This window comes from Pollicipes pollicipes, unplaced genomic scaffold (genome assembly GCF_011947565.3).
Source record: "Pollicipes pollicipes isolate AB1234 unplaced genomic scaffold, Ppol_2.1 Scaffold_4002;HRSCAF=4701_pilon_pilon_pilon, whole genome shotgun sequence".
NCBI lineage: Eukaryota > Metazoa > Arthropoda > Thecostraca > Pollicipedomorpha > Pollicipedidae > Pollicipes > Pollicipes pollicipes.
Window position 1 is genome coordinate 18,306,549 of NW_023596420.1, and position 26,146 is coordinate 18,332,694.

Here is a 26,146-nt window from a genome sequence, read left to right on the forward strand (position 1 = left end):
TACTGAAAATCATAACGGCTGAATTTTTAGCGGAAAAATAGAGACCATAACGTATTGACCATTGTTTTGACTTGTGAACGGCGTTTTGAAGGCGTGGCAATGAGTGATCATATTCTTCATCTGAGGACCAAATCGCGCTGTCATCCGCAAAAAGTGACGACGATATGCTTGACGGGAGATCATCAAATAAATCACCTATCATTAGGTTAAAGAGCAGTTGAGATATACAGCTCCCTTCTGGAAGACCGTTCTCTTGAATGTGAACATTAGACACCGCCGATCGGCATCTTACACGGAACGGCCGCGCTGCTGAGAGAAATCCCACAAGATAGAGTGCCAAGTGTCCTTTAAATCCTATTTTTTTTTGTTTAAAAATTAAAGCTGGTTTATATAGCATATCATAAGCGCAAGTAACATCCAGAAACACAGCAGTGGCTTGGCGTTTTTGGCGAAATGCGCGACGAATATCTATTTCGAGACGAATGATATGATCACAGGTGGTACAGTTACGTCGAAATCCACATTGCTGACCCGATATGAGTTTTTACAATCCTTTATCCAGGCAAGGCGTTTGCCAACCATGTGTTCCATAAATTTTCCCAAGCAGCTGGTGAGCGCAATTAGACGGTAGTTGACCGTGTCGTGTGAGTCCTTGCCTGGTTTTGATATCATAATTATTATTGTTTCCTTCCATGCTTCCGGAAAAACATGAGAGAACCACAAATCATTGAACATTTTCAATATAAATTGAAGCATGCTGTCAGGTAGGTGACGGAGGAAAGCGTAATGTAGCTCATCCTGGCCTACTAAAGTGTTACCGGTGGATTTGATCACATCACAGAGCTCTGAGAAGGAACATGGTACATTGCAGTCATCTGTATTGTCGAAAAAAGGCAATGGGGATGTAAATGAAGTTGGGGCCCCGCCTGATCTATGAACCCTGCTCTGTAATTGTCAGACGAGCTACAATGTGCTAGACTTTGGGCAAGAGCCTTCATGACCTGCGGTGATTATGTAACTAAAGCATTGCTGATTCGGAGAGCTGGATGAGAAATAGACGGCCGCTTACCAGAAAGTGTGCGAACTAATCCCCAAATTTTGCTTAACGGAGTAGATCATGTAACTTGTTGTAGGGAGTTTAACCAGGCCCAACGTTTGGCGGCTCTTATGATTCTCCTGGCTCGCCCACGTTCAGAGTTGCGGGCGAGTAAATGTGGAATATCGTGATTGCGTTGATAATTTCGAAAAGCACGTTTAGTCTGGCATGGCCTTTTTAACTTCATCTGTTCACCACTGTCATCAACATGGCTCGGCTCGACTACATCACTTGACGGCAGCAAACATCTGCTTAGTTATGGTAGTCAATATGCCATCAGCGGCCAAACAATAGCTATACTAGCAATTGCTCTGTGGTAGGCATATCACTCATATCATTTACCAACATTAGCAGTGCAGCGAAGCTGTGGAGACACACACAGTTCTCACACGACACACAATGTCACACCCACACCCACACACCCACACCCACACCCCCCCCCCACACCCACACACGCACACCCACACCCCCCCCCCCCCCACACACGCACACCCACACCCCCCCCACACACACACACCCCACACACACGCACACACACACACACACACACACACAGCAATTGCACTCGTTGGCGCCACCTATTGGTGACCCACACGACGAGGTGTTGACCTCGTGCCACCACAACATCACCCAAAAATTACCGGCTGACTTTCAACTTACAAACATCAGAATGTTGCCACAGAAGACCCTGTCGGTCAGTGTTCCAATATTCCTTCAAGGTCAATATTTAAGGTACACATTCTGATGTTTGCAAGTTTAAATCGGCCGGTAATTTTTGGGTGCTATGGAAGCCCCCGCTCTTTAAGCCCACGTTTGACCTTGAAGAATAGCCTTAAGACAATGACCTTGAGGGGTCAGGACTTTGTCACGGACGTTAGATCTTGCCGTGGTGAATATTCTGACAGCGGCAGGTTTAAAATCGGCCGGTAATTTTTGGGTGATGTGGAGTTCCCGTCTTTTGGGCCCGCGTCTGACCTTGGAGACTAACCTTGAGAGGTCAGGACTTTTTGACGGAAGGTAGTTTTTTCTGTGGTGAATATTTTGACCTTTGCAAGTTGAAAATCGGCCGGTAATTTTTGGGTGTTAGGGAGTTCCCCGTCCTTTGAGTCCACGTTTCACGTTGAAGAATGACCCTGAGAGGTCAGAGCTTTTTCACGGACGCTGGCTCTATCTGTGGTGAATATTTTGACATTTGCAAGTTGAATATCGGCCGATAATTTTTGGGTGATATCGAGTTCCCCGCCCTTTGAGTTCGCGTTTGGCCTTGAAGGATGACCTTGAGTGGTCAGAACTTTTTGATGGACTCTAGTTTTTTTCTGTGTTAAATATTCTGACATTTGCAAGGTGAAAAACAGCCGGTTATTTTAAATGATTTTGAGTTCGCCGTCCTTTAAGGCCGTTTTTGACCTTGAAAGGTGACTTAAGAGGTCAGGACTTTCTGACGGACGCTAGCTCTTGCGCTTGTTAATATTTTGATGCTTATAATTTCAAATCATCTGGCAATTTTTGAGTGATATTGAGTTCCCCGTCCTTTGACTCAGCTTTTGACCTCGAAGGTAACATGGTATTGCAAAATAAGGGCCATCTTTGATGTTTTCACGCCACAATTGACCTTGAGGCCTTATTTGCAGGGAAATCGGAACTCGTCGCTGAATAAATCGCTGAACAAATCGCTAACTTCACGGATTTTCCGACGGCCGGGCGCGGGTAATGTTCAAAGCCTGGCCCTCCATTTTTTTGAAACGTTCTTACGCCTATTCGTTCAGAACAGTCATGCTCTATTCGTTCATGTCTGATGCCGTCCGATTCCACCTGATCCCGTTCGGTAATGTCTACTCTGTCCGGTTCGGTCAGGTCCCCTACTGTCCCGCTGGTCCCGTTTCGTCCAGTTCTGTCGCCTCCAGTTCCGTCGGGCCAGTCCGGTTCCGTCCTGACATGTGACCCCTTATGTCCGGGGTGATTCCTTTCGGTCACCATCTGCCTTTTGGAGGCCCCTGGGTGTTTGCCTCCAAGGCAAACACCCAGGTGCCATCATGGAATTATCGGGCCTGGTGAGCAAGGTGTTGGGATTTTGGTGATGTAGGATTTTAAACGCGCTGTCTTTTTGACATCATCGTACAATCAGCTGGATGTGCTGACCCTACTGTTGTGTAATCAGCTGACAGCCGCATCGCAAAGCTATCGCCTTGAGCATCTCTATGGATCTGTCGATGACGCCTGGGTGGGTGGTGGTTGCTCGGTGTTGTGAAGTACGATATTTGTTACCATTGTAAGACACATAGGGCTGAATAAAGGTGCTGATGGTAGTCATGAATGTCTACTGCTGGGTTTGATAACAACACTGTGCGTTTTTCGCGCTATGTTAAGTTGTTTCAGACCGTTGTGGAGAAGTAGGGTGGGAAGTGTGAGAGGGGACTGGTGTGAGGTTACGCGCCATGAATTTCCATTATATGGCACATAGAGCTGATGGAAGATTAAAGAATTGTTCAAAATTGTTCGTGCATCTGCTGTTACTAATGCTTGAAAGGTTTCTTGCTCGATCTTGGTGAATCAGCCTGTTCCAGGAAGTCAGAGAGCTGCATCATGATACATGACCTTATACACTAATTCTTTACTCATGCATGCAACAGATTGGTAAATATGGGTGCTTATATCATTGGGTTTGTTTGTTAAATGCCTTAAAACATATTCCATCATAACCTGGTGGCATGGAAAAGACTGACTTGCTGCAACTGCCTGTTGCACAACATCAGTCAACATCAGCTGACTGCATTGGTGCCATGATGGATGTGCATGTGAAGACCCTCATTCTTGAATGTTGGAAACATTGATATTAATTAGACTGTTGGCTATACTTATTTAGTTCCCACCATTACACCGATGTGTTATCTGGTCTGATTCATCTCTTTACATGCATATTGTTAGGCATTCTTCTCAAGTACTGTTTTGTATAAAGTAGAAAACAGTGTTGGCCTAAAGCTAAAAGTATGCTCAAATGAAGTGAGAGGCCTGTGATGGTGATGCAAAAAAGTTAAGTTTAATCATTATGTTAGCCACCATAGCCTTAGCATAATTGTTCATGTTCATAACTAATTTGCATCTGTGGACATTATATCATTGAAAAAGTGGGGCTTAAATATTGTCATAAATCCTCTTTATATGTCACAGTGTCACTTGTGTACAGCTATCTGTGGCAGCATTCCTGTTCTTATCTGCATGCACATGATAAGAAATGCCTTAAAGATGTAACTAGAGGATAATTATGTCCTGTTGCTTTTCAGGAGCTTGCCTCATCCACTCCCAGAGGAAAGAAGCATTTCTCTAGGCTGCATTCTTTTGGCTGAATGAAGAAAGGTCTTATAGAGCACTTGTGGTAGTGCTGCTTGGCATTTTGCACTATGGAGGCATAAATCTGTTACCATACTTAAAAAAACAAAACATGATGGCTTGCTGTGGGTCAATTCTTGGCTGGGCTTATAGCACTCTGCTCCTTCTCAACCATGTGTGTGATGCTGACCTGCTATCTATTTTTCATCTGCTGGTAAGTATTTAGTCCAAATACTGCTTTATAAACTGGCATAACAGTAATTATGTAAAAAACCCTGGCATCTCCAGGATATGTGATATCTCTTAGGCATTATTTTGGTTATTGTTACATTTTTCCATCTAACTAGAACAACAAGAAAATGATTAAATGAAGAATGTTTTGACCATTCATTTTTCTAATCACTTGACTTTTAATGGTCACAGTTTTCTTTCAACCAGAGAAGATTTGTGTTAGGAGGCTGCCAATTCTAATCTTAGGGTATGCTAATAGATTGTCTGAACCTGTCTCCTTTTGGCAGGCTGGCAGAAAATATGAAATTGATGTTTTGTCAGTCCCTATTTTAAAAGCATGCGTGTGGCAGTTTAGGTTTAAAATTTGTGAGGTGCATGTACACATGCTTGTGTGCCAGCGAGCGCCCGCCTCCCACTGACCGCCAGCCCCCCCCCCCCCCCCCATCAGGACGCGCCCGTACCATCGCCAGTGCGACAGGCAGGCGGCGCCATGCGGCCGGAGGTGGTAATGGCTTCACTGGACCACATCTACACCAGCGTCGTCAATGTCTCCACCGAGTTTATCTTCGTGTACCATGTTGCCAACCTTTCAGAGGTTTGTGGAGGTGGAAGCTTCTGGTGGCGCCCCCAGAGACATTGGCCTCAGGCTGCTGAGACATTATAGGAACAGACTGCGCTGATCTAATGGGACAGTGCAGTTAAACACTTTGACCACGTTTGGTGTTTAGCTGTAATGTACATACTTCCTGCTACTGTTCAGTTCATTGCAGCTGCGTTATCCATATTGGCATTGCAAGCCTGGTGAGCCTGGCAGCTGTCTGGTGCTGGCTGGCCTAACGCGGCCCGTCTGGTGCCGGCTGGCCTGACGCGGCCCGTCTGGTGCCGGCTGGCCTGACGCGGCCTGTCTGGTGCCGGCTGGCCTGACGCGGGCCGTCTGGTGCCGGCTGGCCTGACGCGGCCTGTCTGGTGCCGGCTGGCCTGACGCGGGCTGTCTGGTGCCGGCTGGCCTGACGCGGGCCGTCTGGTGCCGGCTGGCCTAACGCGGCCCGTCTGGTGCCGGCTGGCCTGATGCGGCCCGTCTGGTGCCGGCTGGCCTGACGCGGCCCCGCCGGCTGGCCTGTCGCGGCCCGTCTGGCGCCGGCTGGCCTGACGCGGCCGGTCTGGTGCCGGCTGGCCTGACGCGGCCCGTCTGGCGCCGGCTGGCCTGACGCGGCCGGTCTGGTGCCGGCTGGCCTGACGCGGCCCGTCTGGTGCCGGCTGGCCTGACACGGTTCGTCTGGCGCCGACTGGCCTGACACGGTTCGTCTGGCGCCGGCTGGCCTGTCGCGGCCCGTCTGGTAACGGCTGGTCTGACGCGGCCCGTCTGATGCCGGCTGGCCTGTCGCGGGCCGTCTGGTAACGGCTGACCTGACGCGGCCCTTCTGCCGCCAGGACTCGGCACTGCGTGTGTCCGTCAGCTCGGGGAACGCCACGCTCGACCTGCCGCTGCTGTTCGCCGTGCGGCAGCAGCGCGGCATCCTCTCATGGCCGCTGCCGCTGGCCATCCAGCGCGCCGACGCCAAGTGAGCGGAGGCTCCCCCCCCCCCCCCCCCCCCCGGGCCGTCAGCCAGGGCGCGGACGCTTGGCGTCACTGCTCGAGAGGCCGGAGAGCGGGTCTGGTGAGACGTGGCCGCGCCGCGGTCGGCAGTTCGCGGCGAGATGTTCGCTGTTGAGGTCACCGGCGCGAACAGCAGTTGCGTTGATGTCGTTCGCGCTACGCTGAAAGTCCACCGCCCGGTTGTTTTTTGTCTGCGCTTAGATTGTAGATGCAACGTTGTGGGTTAGCCAAGACCCTTGGCAAAATGTGTTGTCATACCCAAAAGGCCACCCAAATCTTCCAGCCTTTGTCCACGGCGCGCCGCCCTCTAGGTGTGCCGAGGTGCGCCACGCCACGCTGCGAGCTCTGACAACTGTTTTGAAGAGTGTCCGCCGCGTCTGACGCCTGTCCCGTGTGCCGTGCCGCAGACACCTGTACATGGACGTGAGCAAGACCATCTGTCCAGTGCAGAACTACGTGCACGCGCGCGAGGCGGCCCAGCCCTCCGAGGACGTCTTCCTCGAGGTGTCGACGGCCAGCTCGCTGAACGTCGGGTTCAGTCTGGTGCTGCGCCGGGAGCGGATCGCCATCGGGTACGGAGCCGACAGACGGACGGGCCCTCCCGGGGCCTCGCGGACGGGGCCCTCTCCCTCCCGTGCCACGTGCGTCCGTGGAGCTCACTGCACCGAGCGCCGCCAGCGAGTATCACTTTGACAGTTGCTGCAGATATTCGCTGCCGGCCGTGAGTTTTGTTACTGCCGTGTGCCCCTTGCGTGGCCGTCTGTTGCCGCCGCCCGGCCCGGGCCGCCGCCAGCTGTGTCCGGGCTGACAAGGACCAGTGACGGGCCCGCCGTGCCAGGCTCGCCGCTGGCGTGGCGTACCGCGCCGGCGGGCTTGTGCCGTCGGTGGACGGGCGTATTGCTGTCGGGCAGGTCCGCTATCCGCTGACAGGTCCACTGTCCTCTGAAAGGTCCACTGTCCTCTGACGGGTCCACTGCCCTCCAAAAGGTCCACCGTCCTCTGACATGTCCGCTGTCCTCCGGCGGGTCCCTTGTCCTCTGGCAAGTCCACTGTCCTGAGAGATACACTGTCCTCTGGCAGGTCCACTGTCCTCTGACAGGTCCACTGTTCTCTGACCGGTCCACTGTTTTCTGACAGGTCCACTGTCCTCTGACAGTCCCACTGTCCTTTGACGGGTCCACTGTCCTCTGACGGGTCCACTGCCCTAGACTGGTCCACTGTTCTCTGACGGGTCCACTGTTCTCTGACAAGTCCACTGTCCTCTGACAGGTTCACTGTCGTCTGAAGGTCCAATGTCCTCCGACAGGTTCAATGTCCTCTGATAGGCCCGCGATCCTCTGACAGGGACAGGCCGGCTGTCCCCTGAACGATCGCTCACCCTCCATCTGCACGCGCTCTCGGGGCGTTATTGCGGGCTGGGCGATCGTGGGCGGAGTGCGTGATCAGGCGCCGACGCGGCAAAAACGGGCGGAAAGCCGACCCGGGCTGGCCGGGTCTAGCGCAGGCCACGGCATTGGCAGCCGGGATTTTGCACGATCGTGATTGAAGAGAAAGTGCCAACTTTGTAGCTTTTTACGGAAGCCGTGTGGTAGAGGTGCGAGATTGCGTATCGTTTGACTTGACTTCCGGAGCTGTGTATGGATCACCCAAGGTTAGAAATACGCAAATAATTCCATTTTCGTCTCAAGTCAAACGAGACTCAGAGCTGCAATTTTGAAGTACTTCATTACCAGCTGGACTGTAGCTCAGCACGGACATGCCCGTACGCCACAATACGCTGCGACCACGTGTGAGCAGACTGATGACCAGCCATGGGGCAGACGTCTGAAAATTTACAGCTGACTTCGGCCCAGAAAACGCCATTCTGTGCTTAATTGTTTGTTACGTCCATGCTAGCGTTCTCACTCGTGGCGTTGGTTTGCGAATAGGCTTACAGCAGCTTATAGGTTCAGGATCAATTTCTACAACGCCTGCTTAAGCTGTGAACGTCCTTCCCTTTTACACTCAGTAATTCGAAATGTCAAGTGCTCATGTTTCAACACATTCTTGTGCCGGACCGAAGGGATTAATATTTTGTTGTCGCTAATAAAATATTGCCGAACATCCTGATCGTGAACATGCTCCTGCAGCGCGCGCAGTGTCCAGTCTGGCGTGCTCGACGTAGTTTGTTAGCGTTTGTCCGGTGGAACGGGACGTGGAGGTCGGGACGGGACGATGCTCTTATCGTCACCCCGCCATGGGCCGACCGGAGACGCTGCGCCCGCCCATTCGAGCACTGGCAGCCCGTCCGCCCTTGCCCCCAGTCTGCAGGCGCCGCGCAAGCTGGAGATGACGCCCTCCTCGCCGCAGTTCATCCGCTTCAACTTTCCGGCCGACGTGTCGACGGCGCTGGTCAAGGTCAGCTCATCGGACGACCTGTGCGCCACCGTCAGCATCCAGAACGTGTCGGTGAGCACAGGCTGGGGAGCAGCGTCGGGGCGCGGGCCGTCGCGGTCGTGCCGAATGGGTTTCGCCACCGTTTTGTTGCTCGGCGGAACCCAAACAGACCACAGAGCCTGGGTACGTTCACTGCCGGCCGACAGGCTCTGCCGACCGCCGCGCTGACGGCCAAAATGGGAATTCAGTGTGGTTCGCCACCGGTGTGACCAGTGCCGTCGTACATGGACCACTCTGGTACCGCAGAGCAAATGAATCCTCTATTTATTGTTTTGCCCTACTTTACTTGCTTTCCTGTAAGTAAGCAGCTGGTTCCTGGTAGTGTGACGGCTGCCCGGCTGTGGATGCTGTCTCGCTTCCGTATAGTTCTGACGAGCGGACTCTGACACATGTTCCTTCGTTGGCAGGCTGTGAGTCAGTTCCCTGTGGTAACGGCTTGTGAGTCCGCCTCACTGTAGTGACTGCGCGATTGTGCTTTCCCGTAGAAATTGGTCATGAGTCCGCTTCCCTGTGCTGACAGTTCGTGAGCCCGCTTCCGTGAGCTGACAGTTCGTGGGTCCGCTTCCCTGTGCTGACTGTTTGTTGCTCGCTGCCATGAGCTGGCAGTTCGTGGGTCCGCTTCCAAATACTGACAGTTCGTGAGTCCGCTCCCGTGAGCTGACAGTTCGTGGGTCCGCTTCCCTGTGCTGACTGTTTGTTGCTCGCTGCCATGAGCTGGCAGTTCGTGGGTCCGCTCCCAAATACTGACAGTTCGTGAGCCCGCTCCCGTGAGCTGACAGTTCGTGAGTCCGCTTCCGTGAGCTGACAGTTCGTGGGTCCGCTTCCGTGAGCTGTCAGTTCGTGAGTCCGTCTCTCCGTTAGCCGACAGTTCGTGAGTCCGCTTCCGGGAGCCGGCATTTCGTGAGTCAGCTTCCGTGAGCTGACAGTTCGTGGGTCCGCTTTCCTGTGCTGACAGCTCGTGGGCCCGCTTTCCAATGCTGACAGTTCGTGAGTCCACTTCCGTGAGCTGACAGTTCGTGAGTGCGCTTCCGTGAGCTGACAGCTCGTGAGTCTGCTTCCCAATGCTGACAGTTCGCGAGTCCGCCTCTCCGTGGTGGCAGGTTGTGAGTCCACCTCTCTGTGGTGGCAGGTTGTGAGTCCACCTCCCTGTGGTTCCTGACTGAGAGTCCACCTCTCTGTGGCGGCAGGTTATGAGGCCACCTCCCTGTGGCGGCAGGTTGTGAGTCGGCCTCCCTGTGGCGGCAGGTTGTGAGTCGGCCTCCCTGTGGTGGCAGGTTGTGAGTCGGCCTCTGTAGTGACAGGGTTTCCAGTCCCCTGCCATATGCCACCGGGGCGAGAGCTGGGGTCTCGCTAGTGACATCTGGTGTCCGCCTTCCTCTTGACTTGTGTCAGTGTTTAAAGGGAAGCCGCACCGAAAATCGCTGTGTAAAAATTTCATCGTAGTAACTTAAATAATTACGTAAATCGGTGCTTTCCACTGGCTACCGAATCTCGCAGTGTCTCATTTCGCCAGGAGGGTTCGCTTTTCGGTCTAGTAATTCTGAAATGCCGTAGCAGAGGCTCATTGAGATGCAATTACGCGGGAGTGATATTTTTGTTATCACGATGTCTTACTCTATATCGGCAGGCAAGAAGGTGTGGCGCACCTTGCCAGATTTTCGGAATTTGGTGGGGTTAAAAAGTTTTGTTTTCGCATATAATGCTCTACCCTTTACAAGAACAGGAGAAATTGAAACTTGTTTTTCCTGCGCCAAATTCTATTCAGCTGCTTCTTCACGAAGGTAGATGATGAGCTCGCCTTTTCGTGTCCATGTGACCCCAATGATTTAAATCTGTCTTACGTGGGCTGGCTGTGTGATGGCTGGCTAAAGATGCATACCTAACGCTGCCGGCTGTGTTACAGTGTCCGATATTCGACTCGCAGCAGGAGGTGGCCTACGGCAACCAGTACCAGACGATGACGTTGAAGGCCGGCATCACTGTGAGGGTAAGTGCGGCGTCGCTGTCCCGGTGCGATGCCAGGCGGGGGACGAGTCCGCCGACGAACGGCGGCAGTCCACTGACGCTATCCTACCGACCGTCCTGCCGATCGTCCTGCCAGCCGTCCTGCTGGCCACCCTGCCGACCGACGGCCCCCAGCCGGGCGGCGCCGGACAGCTGCACCGATGACTGACTCGGCACCGACCGGCAACTCAGACCAGCAGTGGTCGCCACAGACACGGCACTGGCCGTCCATCGTCCGGCCCAGTGTCTGCTGCCACAGGCACGGCACTGACAGGCCACCGCCTGGCCCAGTGCCTGCTGCCACAGACACGGCTCTGACAGGCCACCGTCCGGCCCAGTGTCTGCCACCACAGAAACGGCACTGACAGGCTACTGCCTGGCCCAGTGTCTGCTGTCACAGACACGGCACTGGCCGTCCACCGTCCGGCCCAATGACTGCTGCCACAGAAACGGCACTGGCCGTCCACCGTCCGGCCCAGTGTCTGCTGCCACAGACACGGCACTGGCAGGCTACCGCCTGGCCCAGTGTCTGCCGCCACAGACACGGCACTGGCCGTCCACCGTCCGGCCCAGTGTCTGCCGCCACAGACACGGCACTGACAGGCTTCCACCAGGCCCAGTGTCTGCTGCCACAGACACGGCACTGGCAGGCTACCGCCTGGTCCAGTGTCTGCTGCCACAGACACGGCACTGGCCGTCCACCGTCTGGCCCAGTGTCTGCCGCCACAGACTCGGCACTAACAGGCCACCGTCCGGCCCAGTGCCGTTTGCTTACGCGGAGCGCCGCGTCGCCCTCCGCCGTACCGTCCGAATGGTTAATCTTCTTTGAAAGTCGGTCAGATTCACGCTGCAGTTTGGGGTCTGGCCTTTAAGCCGCGTGAAGTCCGGATGTGCCGCCCGGCCGGTCTTTGGGACACATCGGCGTAGACGTAGATCGGCACACGGTGTCAATCCCCCGTGGCCTGTGCAGTGGGTATGTCGGTCTTCGCGCAGCCCTTTAGCCCCGTTGCAGTGGGTATGTCGGTCTTCGCGCAGCCCTTAAGCTCCGTTGCAGTGGGCATGTCGGTCTTCGCGCAGCCCGTTAGCCCCGTTGCAGTGGGTATGTCGGTCTTCGCGCAGCCCTTTAGCTCCGTTGCTTGGACACTGTCTAACGCGCGGCCCGTTTCAGCGCGAGAACTTCCCGCTGGGCATGTTCATAGTGCTCGTGGTGCACGGCGACGACTCACAGTGCAGCCATGCCTACGAACACATCGGCGCGCTGCGTCAGAAGCGGGTCGAGGTGGTCGTTCAGGTGAGGCACCGCGCTCATGCGCTGTATTGGCCGCATGGATGGCTGGTATTGTGTGTTCTGGTGCGTGCTACGGGGGGAGGAAGGGGAGCGGCGGGATTACCAGAAGCTCAGAAAGCGGCAGGCGCTACGCGATAAACATGGGTCAGAAGTAGTTACCATCTGTGCTGCTTGGACTTGGGTGGCGAGGACTGTTACAGCCTTGCTGTTGCGGGTAAGGTGACAACCTAGAAGTCAATGTTTCGTGACCAGCTAATTGGCATGGGAAGCCTGCCACATCGTGTCCACGCCGCGGTGCTGCTCGCCGTCGTCGCCTGATGGTGTGGGAGCGTCGCCGCGTGCGCCGCTGACTCCGCCGTCCGCCCTGCCAGGAGACGATATCGCCCGCTGATTACGTGACGGCAACGGTGGGTGCGCTCGGCTTCTGCGGCCTCTTCTACCTGCTGTCCATCCTGCTCAGTGTCGGCCACTACGTCAGGTAGGTCGGCCGCCGCCGGCCGATCAGCCCACGACTCGGCGCCGGGCTGACGGACCACTCCGTGCCCGTATATCCCGGCCATGCGGACTTACGTCGTGCGCCAGCGTTTAATAAGCGTAGAATGGGTGCGAATTGAGAGATGTGGGTGGAACTCTGCCTTGCCGCGTGTTTGAGTACCACTCCGTGGCTGCCGATGTGTGCCCGGAACTCGTGCCGGGTGGTGCTGGGCTGTGCGCGCCGCCGGCCGGCCTGCATGACGCCGAGCGCTGGCCCGACAGGCAGCGGCAGCAGCGGCTGGGGCTTCCTGAGGAGTCGCCGCCGATGGCCAACTATGGCGCCATCTCGACGGCCAGCTCAGGTGCGGCTCTGTCGGCGCGGCCCGGCCCGGCTGGACCGGACCACTGGCGCCCGCTGCCGGTCACGACCGGGGCTGCCGAACTGCCGGCCTCCTTCCGCAGTGGTCTCCACTCTGTGCTTGCCAACTGGTGCTGCGATATCCTGTCATGAACTTCCTGGCTTTAAAATGTGTTCAGACTTGTTTAAAGGTGTTCAGACGTTAAACGGATCGGGGTACGCTAACCATCTGGGCATTGTCGCAGCCCCGTGCAGCCAGTGCGGGGTTTGCGGCTGGTCGGCGTGCCGACCTGACTCCCACCTGCACGGTGCCTCCGTCTGGTCGGTGGGTCTGCGTTCTGTGGTGTCTGCCGACACGTGCACCGCGCCCCCCCCCCCCGCCCCACCCCCCGCTAACGCTATCGGGGGCGTCGTAGACACGGCGGCGGCGGCGCGTGCGGCCGTCTCTCCGTCCAGCAGCGGCGCCTCTGGCAGCGTGCAGCGGCCCGACTCAGACCAGTCGGGTCTCGACGAGACGGAGATCGACATGCTGCACGAGGCCGAGCATGACAAGGACGTATTCCGGTGAGCGGCGGCCGTCGGCCGGGCCTGGCCAAGCTGGCTTTGGCGGCGCTTACTGTGCGGTGCAGCGCGCAGGCGACGTGCTTCGGTTGTCTAGCCATATCCTGTCCTGTCAATCTGTTGCCTCTGTTATATATGTAGTTGTGTGCCCGTTGCGTTGGCCACGCGACATGGCCGGTGTGAAGATGAGGCTGGCGGGCGGCCGTGCAGGTCTGGACCCCCGGCGGCTGAGGGCTGGTGGGCGGCCGTGTGGCTCTGGACCCCTGTCGGCTGAGGGCTGGCGGGTGGCCGTGCGGCTCTGGACCTCTGTCGGCTGAGGGCTGGCGGGTGGCCGTGTGGCTCTGGACCCCTGTCGGCTGAGGGCTGGCGGGTGGCCGTGCGGCTCTGGACCCCTGTCGGCTGAGGGCTGGCGGGTGGCCGTGCGGCTCTGGACCTCTGTCGGCTGAGGGCTGGCGGGTGGCCGTGTGGCTCTGGACCCCTGTCGGCTGAGGGCTGGCGGGTGGCCGTGCGGCTCTGGACCCCTGTCGGCTGAGGGCTGGCGGGTGGCCGTGCGGCTCTGGACCCCTGTCGGCTGAGGGCCGCCGCTGCCGTCTTTCAGTCCGCGCGGCCGCTACCAGCGCGTCCACAGCGACGACTCGTCCTTGGACGGGGTCGACCTTGACCGAATGCTGGACGGCTTGTACCGTAAAGCGTGCGTTAGGTATGAGTGCCCGGTGGCGGGCGGCACGGCGGCGCGCTGGCGCCCTGGGCGGTGACCGGAGCGCGGGACTGCTGTGTGTGCAGGCGGAGGCGCCTGGTGGTCGCATGCAGGGAGCTCAGGGGTAACCCGTCGTGGCGGAATGGCTGGTGACCCGTGGGCGATGACTTGGCGGTGACGGCACCCGCAGGGTCCGAAGCGGCCGCCAGGGGTTGGTCGGGGTGTCGAGATGGGCGCGTTTGGTGACCGGCGGGCCTCTGATGGCTCGGTCACACCGTGGCCACACCATGAGCGTCTGGCGGGTGATATAGTGGCTCTGATGCGTGACACGACACGACACGACACGACGGCTCCTCGCAGGACCGGCGGGACTTCAGTGCGCCCAGCTGCTGCGTCTGGCACCTCCCTGCCGCCTACCGCAGGGAGCTGCAGTCGGTGTCAAGTAATGGCAGCGCACCAGCGGCGTGGGGCGTGACGCTCACATTGCCAGCAACGGTCGCGGTGACCTGCCCTGACGGTGACATGCCATGACGAAGTGGCATGTCCTGACGCAGTGACATGCCCTGATGTCGTGACATGTCCTGATGCCGTGACATGCCCTGATGCCGTGACATGCCTTGTCGGTGGCATGCCCTGACACATTGACCTAATCTGACACGGTGACCTGCCCTGACAGTGACATGCCATGATGAAGTGGCATGCCTTGACGCAGTGACCTGATTTGACCATGACCTAACCTGACGCAGTGACCTGCCCTGAGCCGCTGGTGGGCTGAAGGCTAGAGCTGATGGGGTGGGGGGGGGGGGGGGGGGGGGGGAGGGGCGGGGGCTGAAGGCTGGAGGCTGTAGGCTGGAGCCGCTGGGGGTTGGGGGCTGGAGGATGAAATCTGGAGTCTGAAGGCTGAAGCCTGGAGTCTGGAGCCTGGAGGCTGGAGCCCGTAGTCTGGAGGCTGGAGGCTGAAGACTGCAGGGCGCAGGCTGGAGCCGCTGGAGGCTGAAGACTGGAGCTGGAGGCTGGAGGCTGGGGGCTGGAGGCTGGAGGCTGGAGGCTGGAGGCTGGAGGCTGGGGGCTGGGGGCTGGGGGCTGGGGGCTGGGGGCTGGAGGCTCTGGAGGCTAGAGGCTGGAGGCTGGAGGCTGGAGCTGCTGGAGGCTCTACACTCCCCGCCATCCGTGACCGAGCGGGCGCTGGGCGGGCTGATCCTGCCGTTTCATCTACCGTGTCGCATCATGTGACCACGGTCCTGTCACCCTGGCGGTCTGTCATGCACAGGGTTTGTGGGTTCCTGCCACCCCGACGGTCTACCATGCACAGGGTCTGTGGGCTCCTGTCACCCCGACGGTCTACCATGCACAGGGTCTGTGGGCTCCTGCCACCCCGACGGTCTATCATGCACAGGGCCTGTGGGCTCCTGTCACCCCGACGGTCTACCATGCACAGGGTCTGTGGGCTCCTGCCACCCCGACGGTCTATCATGCACAGGGTCTGTGGGCTCCTGCCACCCCGACGGTCTAGCATGCACAGGGTCTGTGGGCTCCTGCCACCCCGACGGTCTATCATGCACAGGGCCTGTGGGCTCCTGCCACCCCGACGGTCTATCATGCACAGGGCCTGTGGGCTCCTGCCACCCCGACGGTCTATCATGCACAGGGTCTGTATGAAGGAGGGCGCGCTCGTCTCAGTGAGGGCTCTCAGTACTGCAGCATGGGGCAGCATGAGTCGCACCGGCCATAGCCTGGCACTGACCGCCAGCTCCGGCGCGGGAGCCTGGCTCATTCCATGCAACTCACCGACCGCGTCTGTCCGGGCCCGGTCTTTCAGCCGTGTGGACCCGTTTTCAGTTAATTGGCAGTGTGTGCGGTGGGGCTGAGAACGGTCCTGAACTGCTGAGCTGGGAACAGAGCTGAGAGCATGACGCACGAACACAAGGGCGGCGCCCTGCCAAAGACGGGTTGTGCATAGGCTAGCTGAGTCTGGCCGACGCTGGCGTGGTGCGACACTTGGTTCAACTTGCAGAATCAACTTGCAGAACACACACAGTCCGCACTTATCCCGGTTTCCGTTGTTTCTCGAATGTTTTGTTCAGGATTAGATGTCCAGGCCGTTGGTGCCGTTTCGGGACTGGTACCTGAAGGTGCCCCACGGGCCCCGACGACCCGACCCTGACGCGGTGGGCCGGCTGCCGACAGGACCAAGACGCTCCTGTTCGTGTCCGACCTGGCGCGCAAGAACCCGCGCGCGCTGGCCAAGAAGTCGCAGCTGTACATCTGGAACCTGATCACCATCGCCGTCTTCTATGCCGTGCCGGTCGTCCAACTGGTCATCACCTACCAGAAGGTGGGTGTGGTTGCGACCAGATTGACCTGGCTGGGCCAGGGATCGTGGCTCGCATGAGGCATGAGCTTAGGGAATCAGCGTCGCACTGTGCGGGAAATGGGCCTAGTGGAAGAGTCTTACAGTAGCAATGTTTTGGTTATGCGTGGCGAAAAGTGGATCTTTTGTAAAAAAGAATATTTGTTGGAAGCGCTCAATTACACTGCTGTCACACATGCATGCCATGCACGCGGCAGAGGTTTCAGTCTTTCGGCACGCTTGCGGGGCAGTCTTGACCCCACGCTTGCTGTAAGGCTCCCCAGGGCCACCTTCCCCCACACAAACGCCGTCCACAAGTCATGACCTTTGACGTCACTGGTAAGTGCGTCACAACAGCTGTTGCAGCTTGGAGTATAGTCGCTTGCGTCTGACTTAAGCGCTTGTGACGTTGTAAGCCGCAACTTGTGGTAGGTACTTTGCCAATGGGGAACGCGTCCCAGGTGGCGCCCATGCATACGGGGGGTTGTCATGACTCGTGTGACCGGGTGAATGGGAGGCCCTCTCCGGTGACAGGAGCCGGGACCGTGTCCTCGTGTCGTTGCCACCCGGACTGGGGGGAAGGGGCATTTAAAGCCAAGCCATGACCGTGAGCCCACCGCCGCGGACGGTAGTTCGTGGAGCGTGAAGCCCGCGGCAGGGTGGTCACTCCTTAGTTGGTGCCATCTCCTGTGTAGCAGCCGGCCGAGGAAAAAACTTTTGAAGTCCGGCTTGGACCATGGCCTCACCTACACTAGCCCGCGGATTAACAAACCGTACCACAGAGGTAGTGTGCGAAATGTGGTCTAGTGACCGTCGAGATCCTGCCAGAGAGTGTGTGTAAAAGCTGTGAAAAAGTGACCGGTGAGCATGCCTGGCCGCATGCTGCCTTGATATTTCTCCTGTGGCGTCACATGTACCGTACTGACGGATGGCACGACAGCACTGGTGGACGGCTGCTGTTTGCCAGGTGATCTTGAAATGGGAGTGCTCGGAGGCACTGTGCTGTGATCCTTTTGGTAGTTCCGTTGTGCGACTGTAAATTGATGCGAGCTTTATTTTCTCTGGTCAAGTGAAGGATGCGCGGGTGAAAACCAAACTTCCATGCGCCTAAGCAGTTCGGTTGTTCCGCTGCGATTCTCGTCTTTGTGGTGTCTTGTAATCAGCATTGGTCATGTCGCTGGTGCATCTGACGCCGGCCAGCCCAGCCAGCCGTGAACGTCCGTCGTTCCCGGCCAGGTACTGAACGTGACCGGTGACCAAGACATCTGCTACTACAACTTCCTCTGCGCACACCCGCTCGGCGTGCTCTCTGACTTCAACCACGTCTACTCCAACGTCGGCTACGTGCTGCTGGGCCTGCTCTTCATCGGCCTGACCAAGCGGCGCGACCTGCTGCACCAGGCCAACATCCGCGCCAACGACCGGTTCGAGCAGGTGAGGACCGGTTTGAGCTGGAACGGAAGGCGGTGAGCGATTGCTCCGTCGTCCCCGAGCGCTGCCGAACGTTCGTGTTCCGGCATGTGGCGGTGGCTTCAAATGTGACAAGGGGCTGCTGCAAAGGGCGGCAACAGAGGCAAGGATGGATCACTTTGCGCCATCAGGCTAGACTATGACCGCCATGTTGTGCATGGGACACACACTGCGGTGTCGCGGTGTTGCGATGCTCGAGTTTTTTCTTCCGCTCTCCGTACTGCTGTTCGTTTTTGCGGGCGTCGTATCGTTGTATTCATTTAATCACGTTACTTATCGTTGATCTTAATGCGTATCGGTTTCTCCCATTTTACCGCCATTCTGCTCCGTCTCTGTACCCCGTTGTCCTCCCTATCTCTCTTCATATTCGTGCGCCGTCGCCTCCGTCCATTCCGCCTCTGTCCCTCCTGTCTCCGTCCCTTCCGCCTCCGTCTCCCCGCCTCCATCCCTCTCGTCTCCATCTCCTCGTCTCCATCCCTTCCGTCTCCACCCCTGCCGTCTCCACCCATTCCTTCTCTCCGGCCGCTCATCTGACGGTCGGACCGTCAGCTAAGCTCCTCGTCGGCGTCAGCGCGCTTACCCGGCTCACCGCCCCCAGTCCTACGGCATCCCGCGGCACTTCGGTCTCTTCTACGCCATGGGCGCCGCGCTCATGATGGAGGGCATCCTCAGTGGCTGCTACCACGTCTGCCCCAGCTACTCCAACTTCCAGTTCGGTGAGGCGGGCCAGCGCCAGGCCGCTGGAACCGAGCGCACCCGCGCAGTCCGGGTGGGCGCAGTCTGCGCTGTCAGCTTGTGTGTGAACTCCTGCGTGCTCCGTGCTACTGTGCGTTACCAGGCTCCTGCGTGCTCCGTACTACTGTGCGTTACCAGGTTGCGCTCCTGCGTGCTCCGTGCTACTGTGCGTTACCAGGTTGCGCTCCTGCGCGCTTCGTGCTACTGTGCGTTACCGGGCTCCTGCGTGCTCCGTGCTACTGTGCGTTACCAGGCTCCTGCGTGCTCCGTGCTACTGTGCGTTACCAGGTTGCGCTCCTGCGTGCTCCGTACTACTGTGCGTTGCCAGGTTGCGCTCCTGCGTACTCCGTGCTACTGTGCGTTACCAGGCTGCGCTCCTGCGTGCTCCGTGCTACTGTGCGTTACCAGGCTGCGCTCCTGCGTGCTCCGTGCTACTGTGCGTTACCAGGTTGCGCTCCTGCGCGCTTCGTACTACTGTGCGCTACCAGGCTCCTGCGTCCTCCGTGCTACTGTGCGTTACCAGGTTGCGCTCCTGCGTGCTCCGTGCTGCTGTGCGTTACCGGGCTCCTGCGTGCTCCGTGCTACTGTGCGTTACCAGGCTGTGCTCTGCGTGCTCCGTGCTACTGTGCACTACCAGGCTGCGCTCCTGCGTGCTCCGCGCTACTTTGCGTCACCAGGCTCCTGCGTGCTCCGTGCTACTGTGCGTTACCAGGCTACGATGACGTCGAGGATGGCATATGTGTTTTGCATTCGTTTTCGTGCTGGAATGAGGGAAGTCTTAAGTGGTGACCAGGAGGCATGCCGGTTGAGAATGCTGGCAGCAGACGCGTTTCCGGAACTCCCGAAAAATCCCAGAATTTCATGAACTTTGAACCCTATTAGGACCTAGATTCTCCGTTGGGATCGGGACACATGTCCGGCTGGCGGTGCGTGCTTTTTCGGGGGTCGTAGGCTGTAACGACGCCCAGCGCATCACTGCTCTTTGAAATGATTGCAAGGATCACATCGCTCAGGAACAGCAGCCCTTTCCTTAAGAGTATAACCGACCTCGCGTGTCCGGCAGACACGGCCTTCATGTACGTCATCGCCGTGCTCTGCATGCTCAAGATCTACCAGACGCGTCACCCGGACATCAACGCCAGCGCCTACGTCACCTTCCTGGTGCTGTCGTTCGTCGTGTTCGTCGGCGTCATCGGCGTGCTCGAGGGCACCGTCTACTTCTGGTTCTCATTCATCGCGCTGCATCTGTGCATCTGCGTGGTGCTCAGCGCCCAGATCTACTACATGGGCCGCTGGTCACTCAGTGAGTCCGCCCTGACCGAGCGTTGGTCCGTGTCGGGTGGCTATCGGATAGCCGCCCAGCTCTACTACATGGGCCGCTGGTCGCTCAGTGAGTCCGCCCTGACCGAGCGTTGGTCCGTGTCGGGTGGCTGTCGGGTAGCCGCCCGTATCTACTACATGGGCCGCTGGTCGCCCAGTGAGTCCGCCCTGACCGAGCGTTGGTCCGTGTCGGGTGGCTGTCGGATAGCCGCCCAGATCTACTACATGGGCCGCTGGTCGCCCAGTGAGTCTGCCCTGACCGAGCGTTGCTCGGTATCGCATGGCTCGATGTCTTGTAACGCGCGGCCTCTGACGCCTGCTCTCTCCCGGCGTGCTGTGAACGTGGTTGGATAAGCGTCTCTTGTGGATGTCAGGGCGGAGCCTGAACGAGTGGGGGATGACAGGTTAGGGCGTTTGCCATGCGATTGATTACTGTTGGGCCCCTTGATAAGCACTCCCAGCTGTCGGAGAAAACTAGATGGGTCATCAGAACCAACTGAGAAACACTCGTCACATCACACCACACACACCGGAGCTGGGTGGGAATCAGCTGGGCGCTGGGAATTCCCACGGTCGCTCGGTCTTCCCCGGTCAACGGGTGCCAGCGAGCGGCGTGACTAGCTGGCTCGCCGCCCAACCTCCAGCCACTGGTGCCTGAGGCCGTGATGAGGTAGGCTAACCCCCACCCCAGCTCTATCCTCAGCCGGCGAGGCCTTGCTGGGCCGGGATGACCCTCCCCCTTTCCCAGCCATCGGAGTGATGCCTGACTGGCCCTTCTCACCCTGTCCCAGCTGCCGGGATGGTGCTGCTCTGACCCTCGCCTCACCCGCAGACGGCGGCGTGTTCCTCCGGATCTACCAGAACGTGCGCAACGACCTGGCCACGTCGCCGACGCTCTGTTTCCGGCCGGCCTACCCGGACCGCATGGTGCTGTTGGTGATCGCCAACCTATTCAACCTTGGTCTGGCTGTGTTCGGCGGCGTCACCGTGCCCAAGGACTTCGCCTCCTACCTGCTGGCCATCTTCATCACCAACCTGCTGCTCTACACCAGCTTCTACATCATCATGAAGGTGAGCGGCGTGTCGCGTGTGGCTTGTGGTGCGGGCGTGGTGACGAGCCTGGTGTCCGGTTCCGTGATCAGACGTCCTGCACGAGCGCGGCCGTGCGGCTTCCCCCGGAAGCCACTCGTGGAGAGCTGTGTCTTGAAGTCAGAAGTGACCCGAGGGCATGGATGGGAGTGTGTGGATGGAGTGTCTCGCCGCGGTAGCTGACGGCGTGTCTGTGCTGGGGTCGATGGTCCGCGTTGACCGACAGTGCTCTGTGCTATTGTTCTATGCTTCATATAACGATGCTCTGTGTGGCGATGCTCTATTCTCTATGTGGGCGACCAGCTCGGGCTGGCGTCGCGTGCTGGCCGCTCGCCCGATACCGGCTGACCGGCGCCGCCCTCTGGCCGCCAGCTGCGCCACGGCGAGCGCATCCAGCTGCAGCCCATCATCTACATCGTGCTCTGCAGTCTGTCCTGGGCCGCGGCCATCTTCTTCTTCCTGCGCAAGTCCACCACGTGGCAGGTGCGGGCAGAGCTGGCCGGGCGCGGGCGCCCGTGCTCGCGCGCCGACCGAGCCCGCGCCGACAGAGTAGCGGGCCGCAGCCAGAGCTGACTCCGCCGAGGTTGTGGCCGTGGACTGGCCAGTGCCCGACTGTGATCATCGGTGTCGCCCGCTGACCAATGCTGAAAGCTGACCCGCGCGGTTGCTCAGTCTCTGTTCGCTGTGACCCTACTGCGCGTGTCTCTGTCCCCGTGTGGCGGTCCGGTGAGGTCCCCGGCTGACTCCGCTGTCTCTGTTTTCCGCGACCCTGCTGCGCGTGTCTCTGTCCCCGTGTGGCGGTCCGGTGAGGTCCCCGGCTGACTCCGCTGTCTCTGTTTTCCGTGACCCTGCTGCTCGTGACTTTGTCCCCGTGTGGCGGTGCGGCGGGGTGCTCAGCTGACTCCCCCCCCCCCCCGTCTCTGTTCGCCGTAACCCCGCTGCACGTGTCTCTGTCCCCGTGTGGCGGTCCGGCGGGGCACCCGACTGACCCCCCCCCCCCCCGTCTCCATTCTCAGTGACCCGCGCTGCTCGTGGCCCCGTCCCCGTATTACGGCCCGGTGGGGTACCCAGCTGACTCCCCCCGTTTCCGTTCTCCGTGACCGCGCTGCTCGTGACTCCGTCCCCGTATTATGGCCCGGTGGAGTGTCAAGCTGACTCCGCCGTGTCGGCGGCGGCCGCTCAGAAGCCGCAGGAGCCGCCGGTGACGCGGGCTGAGGGCCGCCAGTTCGACAGCTGGCAGCCGGTGCCCCACACCGGCCCCAGCGTGCCGATGATTTCTGACTGGGTAACGGGCGTCCCGACGGCCACGCCCGACCGCCGGGCCGGCGCCGGCTGGTGCCTCGCGGTGGCGGCTGCTCGGCGTCGCTGCCCCGGCGACCCCGCGTCGGTCGGGGACTTTTTGGTCGGCGTGGTTCTTGGGGCTGTTTCGGTTGGTATAAGGTGCACGCCCTGTTTCATGTGGGTGATGGGCGTGACGCGCGTTAGTGGTGTCCCTGACCTCGAGATGGGACAGGCCCCGGTGACGACCCTCTTACGCGCCGGTTGGGACCGCCCCGAGACTGCCGCATGTTAGGTGGCGGGGCGGCGGGCTGACTGATGGCGGCCAGCGCGGTAATGGCATGCCATTTGGAGGTTCACCTGTGAGCCGAAGTCATCCGAGGGGAGGGTAGTCAGGTCAGGTAGACAGGTCATCCGTGTTGTGTGCCGGGGTGGATGCCGGCCGGTTGTTGTTCTGGTAGAAGCATCTGACTAGTGCGACGATCGTGCGTGTATGCTCGGTGGGTGGTTTGACAGTGGTGGGATGTCTCCATGAGGCTGACCTCGACGTACCCCACATCCATGCAGCTTTCCCCCACAGGCACGAACACGTCTGTACTAAAGGTCGGCGCGGGGCGTCAGATCGTGCTCAGGCTTCACCGAGCTCTGCATGTTACCTCCGATGGAAATAATGCCTTTCGTGAGCCATACTACCTTTTCTGGGGTTGGCTGTCTTCTGGGGGAGGGGGAGGGGTAGTCACCGCGAGCCACAGGTTTGTGTGCCCAGAAATTGTGGAGTTGACGGCGGCTGACGTCTTGTTTCGGCCGCCCACAGCTTAGCCCGGCCCAGTCCAGAACCAAGAACCGCGAGTGTGAGATTCTCAACTTCTACGATGATCACGACATCTGGCACTTCCTCTCGGCGTCCAGCATGTTTTTCGGCTTCATGGTGAGGCACCAGCTGGCCGTTATCCAGTCCCGCAGGAAAGCTGTTAGGATTCCATGTTCTGTTGTTAAGGTGTCTGTTATGTTGTCTGCTATTCTATCCGTGTGTTGTGAGATGTCTCAATTCATATTTCATTACTTTCGTCATTACTTGTTAGGCATCCAAATTTGGACGTTAGCGTCCTTCGTCTGCCGGGCGCCTGTCGTGTCTAGAAGTTTGAGAACCATGCACTTCCTGCAGCCAGGTTGGTCAACCTTACTTGAGTGACCAAGAAAGTACCAGTCGGCAGGCAGATTGAATGTTAAGTGCGTACATGCCAATGTATATCTGGAGCGCCGCTCCACGGCGCGCAGGGTGGCCACTGTTCATTGGCTTCGGTATGGTGTGTGTGTTGGTGTGATGCAGTGCGCGGTGGGTGGACGTACGGCGAACACTGTTGTATCGAGTTACAGTGCGTGCTTACCTCGGCGCAACAGCTCACGCCAGCACCCAACGTCTGGCCGGTACCTCCCCGCGTGCAGAGCGTGTGGCCGCTGGAGCGACGCCGGCGCCGGCCTTTGACTCCCGCCGCTCGTCCGCAGATCCTGCTGACCCTCGACGACGACCTGGTGTTCACGCGCCGTGACCAGATCCCCGTCTTCTGAGCGCGACCACCGCCGCCGGCCGCTGGGGGTCGGTCACGCCCGCCGGCGGCCTCACCGGGCCGGGTGGGCACGCACCGCCCCTGGCCACAGGGGGCAGATACCGCACATGGGCGGCTTGGAGAGCGTGCTGCATCCGCACACGCAGGAGGCATGCTACAGTCGTGGTCCGCGTTCAGATGCGTTTTTTTCCGTGTGGGTAATTTGTGGAGTGCGCGCTTGCTCGATCGCAGGCGGCGAGTAATTGCAGGAAATCGCACTCATACAGTTGGCGTGCGTCGTGCGTACGGCGGCGAGCCGGTCCGTCCGGAAGTGAGACATTGGCGGCCGGCTGTGTCACTGAGCGCACGATAGTGGGGCACTCCATCAACGGGCGGACCGGTCGGGTTCGGTGGGCCAGTGATAACCACCGAACGGTTGTGAGATGCGGCTAAGCCTGACACCACATGTTGACGGACCAAATGCCAGCAAAGCTTCGATTCTCTTCCAGCTCATATGTACTGTGTACGTTGCTGCTCTAATGTGCTCCAGGAAATCATGTGGTGTGATCGTAAATGGCCGGTTTGTAATGTGGCTACGGCGCAAGATAAATGTATCGCATGGGACGTATGTGATGTGGACGATATAGTCAGAATGGATATCGGTTAACCGTTATATGTCAATTTTGCGTGTCCAGCCCACCGTGCTTGTAGCGAATCACGCCACGGAAAATGTAAAAGTTCGCCAGATTTGATTCCGCGTGTAAGCATGACATACTGTGCCTTGGTTTGAGTTGCCTCGGTATCGTAATGGAATCAGTGACATGGATACCGCGGCGCCATTACAATATCGCACCGCACTAGAGCCGCGATAAGATGCCAGCGAAGCTTCTTCACGCGGCGTCACGGGACCAGACCATGAAGTCGGTGCGCCCAACTAGGTAGCAAGGGTGCCGTGCGACTGTTCCAGTGAGCCACACTCACCACGTCTTCGTGTGTACGCTGTCGCTTCGGGCTTGTTTATGTTGGCTGTGAAATATATGTGCAGGTCGAGTGGCGTGTTCTGCAGGCCATCCTCCCGTTGGGCAGCTCGTCAGCCGCCTGAGCGCCGGGGGGCAGCAGTTAGGCGCCGGGAGGCAGCAGTTAGGCGCTGGGGGGCAGCAGTTAGGCGCCGGGAGGCAGCAGTTAGGCGCCGGGGGGCAGGTTACGGTTCGCCGCAGCTTGGCTCCCTGTCGGCCCGGCCATTGCCGAGCTGCGCCCGCGCGGCAGCCGGGTGCGACGGGGCTGCAGACGGGTGCGACGCGGCCAGTTGCACCCGCAGTGCAGACGGGTGTGACGCGGCTGCAGACGGGTGCGGCGCGGCGCGGTCGGTGGAGCCCGCAGTGCAGACGGGTGCGACGCGGTCGGTGGCACCCGTGATGCAGACGGGTGCGACGCGGTCATCGACGCCTGCCATGCTGACTGGTGCGGCGCGGCGCGGTCGGTGGAGCCCGCAGTGCAGAGTGTGACGCGGTCAGTGGAGCCCGCAGTGCAGAGTGTGACGCGGTCAGTGGCGCCCGCAATGCAGACGGGGTGCGATGCAGCTTGCCATTGTTTTGTTGTTACAGGTCAACTTGCGCGATCGGGGGGTGCGGTATAGGCCATCAGACGTTATACCTCGTGCACGCATTTTTGCAATTGGTGCCGAAGCCAGAATGCCTTTAAAATGGTACCATAATTCCTGCCCCGTGCCATCTTACGCGTTGTCAATGACCGCGCCCCCACCGCCCCTCAAAGCGGCATGGCTGAGGGCTTCATTGCAACGACGCCCGATCATCTCACTGCTCCAGCCCCTACCGTGCATATCAAGCCAGTAGAGCGCGCCTCACCCCCAGCGCCAGACAAAACAGCGGCGGGGCCCAGGCGCCAGACCTAGCGCCGCCTACACGGACCCAGCGGGTGGACGGTGGTGGGCGGGTAAGAAACTTTTGCTGTAGCCGGAAGGAGAACGGTGATCACCGCAACTGCGATGCTAGGACCAGCTGGTTGAACGCATCTACTCCCTATACAACACGTGCACGGATGCTCCGCGGTGCGCATCATACCTATTCACGACTAGTAAATCCGACACGAATACAATCTCCCCACAGGTCGGCTGCACACCACCAGAATAATCACTATACCTCGGCGTACGACGGTGCAGCTCTCGGCCACGCCCGGACCACGTGGTGCGCTGACGGTGGTCTCCCGGCGCCCCGGCTGCCCCGATGGCGACCGTCTCCCGGCGCCGGCCGGGCGCCTGTTCTCGACGC

At 58.8% G+C, this 26,146-nt stretch overlaps 1 protein-coding gene across 6 annotated transcripts in view; it reads left to right on the forward strand.

Annotated features, from left to right (window-relative positions):
- LOC119093216 (SID1 transmembrane family member 1) overlaps positions 1-24,901 on the forward strand; it is a 38,903-nt gene extending 14,002 nt beyond the window's left edge. The window contains exons 1-20 of one of the 6 annotated variants that reach the window (XM_037216129.1): positions 2,637-3,317; positions 4,378-4,637; positions 5,103-5,249; positions 6,086-6,216; positions 6,659-6,823; positions 8,555-8,699; positions 10,591-10,674; positions 11,860-11,982; positions 12,351-12,457; positions 12,736-12,815; positions 13,228-13,375; positions 13,971-14,072; positions 16,257-16,404; positions 17,656-17,853; positions 18,488-18,605; positions 19,688-19,927; positions 20,777-21,015; positions 21,406-21,516; positions 23,126-23,239; positions 23,818-24,901. In XM_037216129.1, coding sequence (XP_037072024.1) covers positions 4,536-4,637; positions 5,103-5,249; positions 6,086-6,216; positions 6,659-6,823; positions 8,555-8,699; positions 10,591-10,674; positions 11,860-11,982; positions 12,351-12,457; positions 12,736-12,815; positions 13,228-13,375; positions 13,971-14,072; positions 16,257-16,404; positions 17,656-17,853; positions 18,488-18,605; positions 19,688-19,927; positions 20,777-21,015; positions 21,406-21,516; positions 23,126-23,239; positions 23,818-23,880 — 2,565 coding nt within the window. In that variant the 5' untranslated portion in view covers positions 2,637-3,317; positions 4,378-4,535 and the 3' untranslated portion in view covers positions 23,881-24,901. Of the gene's footprint in view, positions 1-2,636; positions 3,391-4,377; positions 4,638-5,102; positions 5,250-6,085; positions 6,217-6,658; positions 6,824-8,554; positions 8,700-10,590; positions 10,675-11,859; positions 11,983-12,350; positions 12,458-12,735; positions 12,816-13,227; positions 13,376-13,970; positions 14,073-16,256; positions 16,405-17,655; positions 17,854-18,487; positions 18,606-19,687; positions 19,928-20,776; positions 21,016-21,405; positions 21,517-23,125; positions 23,240-23,817 lie in introns of those variants that run through there. The other 5 variants (XM_037216130.1, XM_037216127.1, XM_037216128.1 and 2 more) reach the window with 5 other exon arrangements.
- The last annotated feature ends 1,245 nt before the right edge of the window (positions 24,902-26,146 follow it).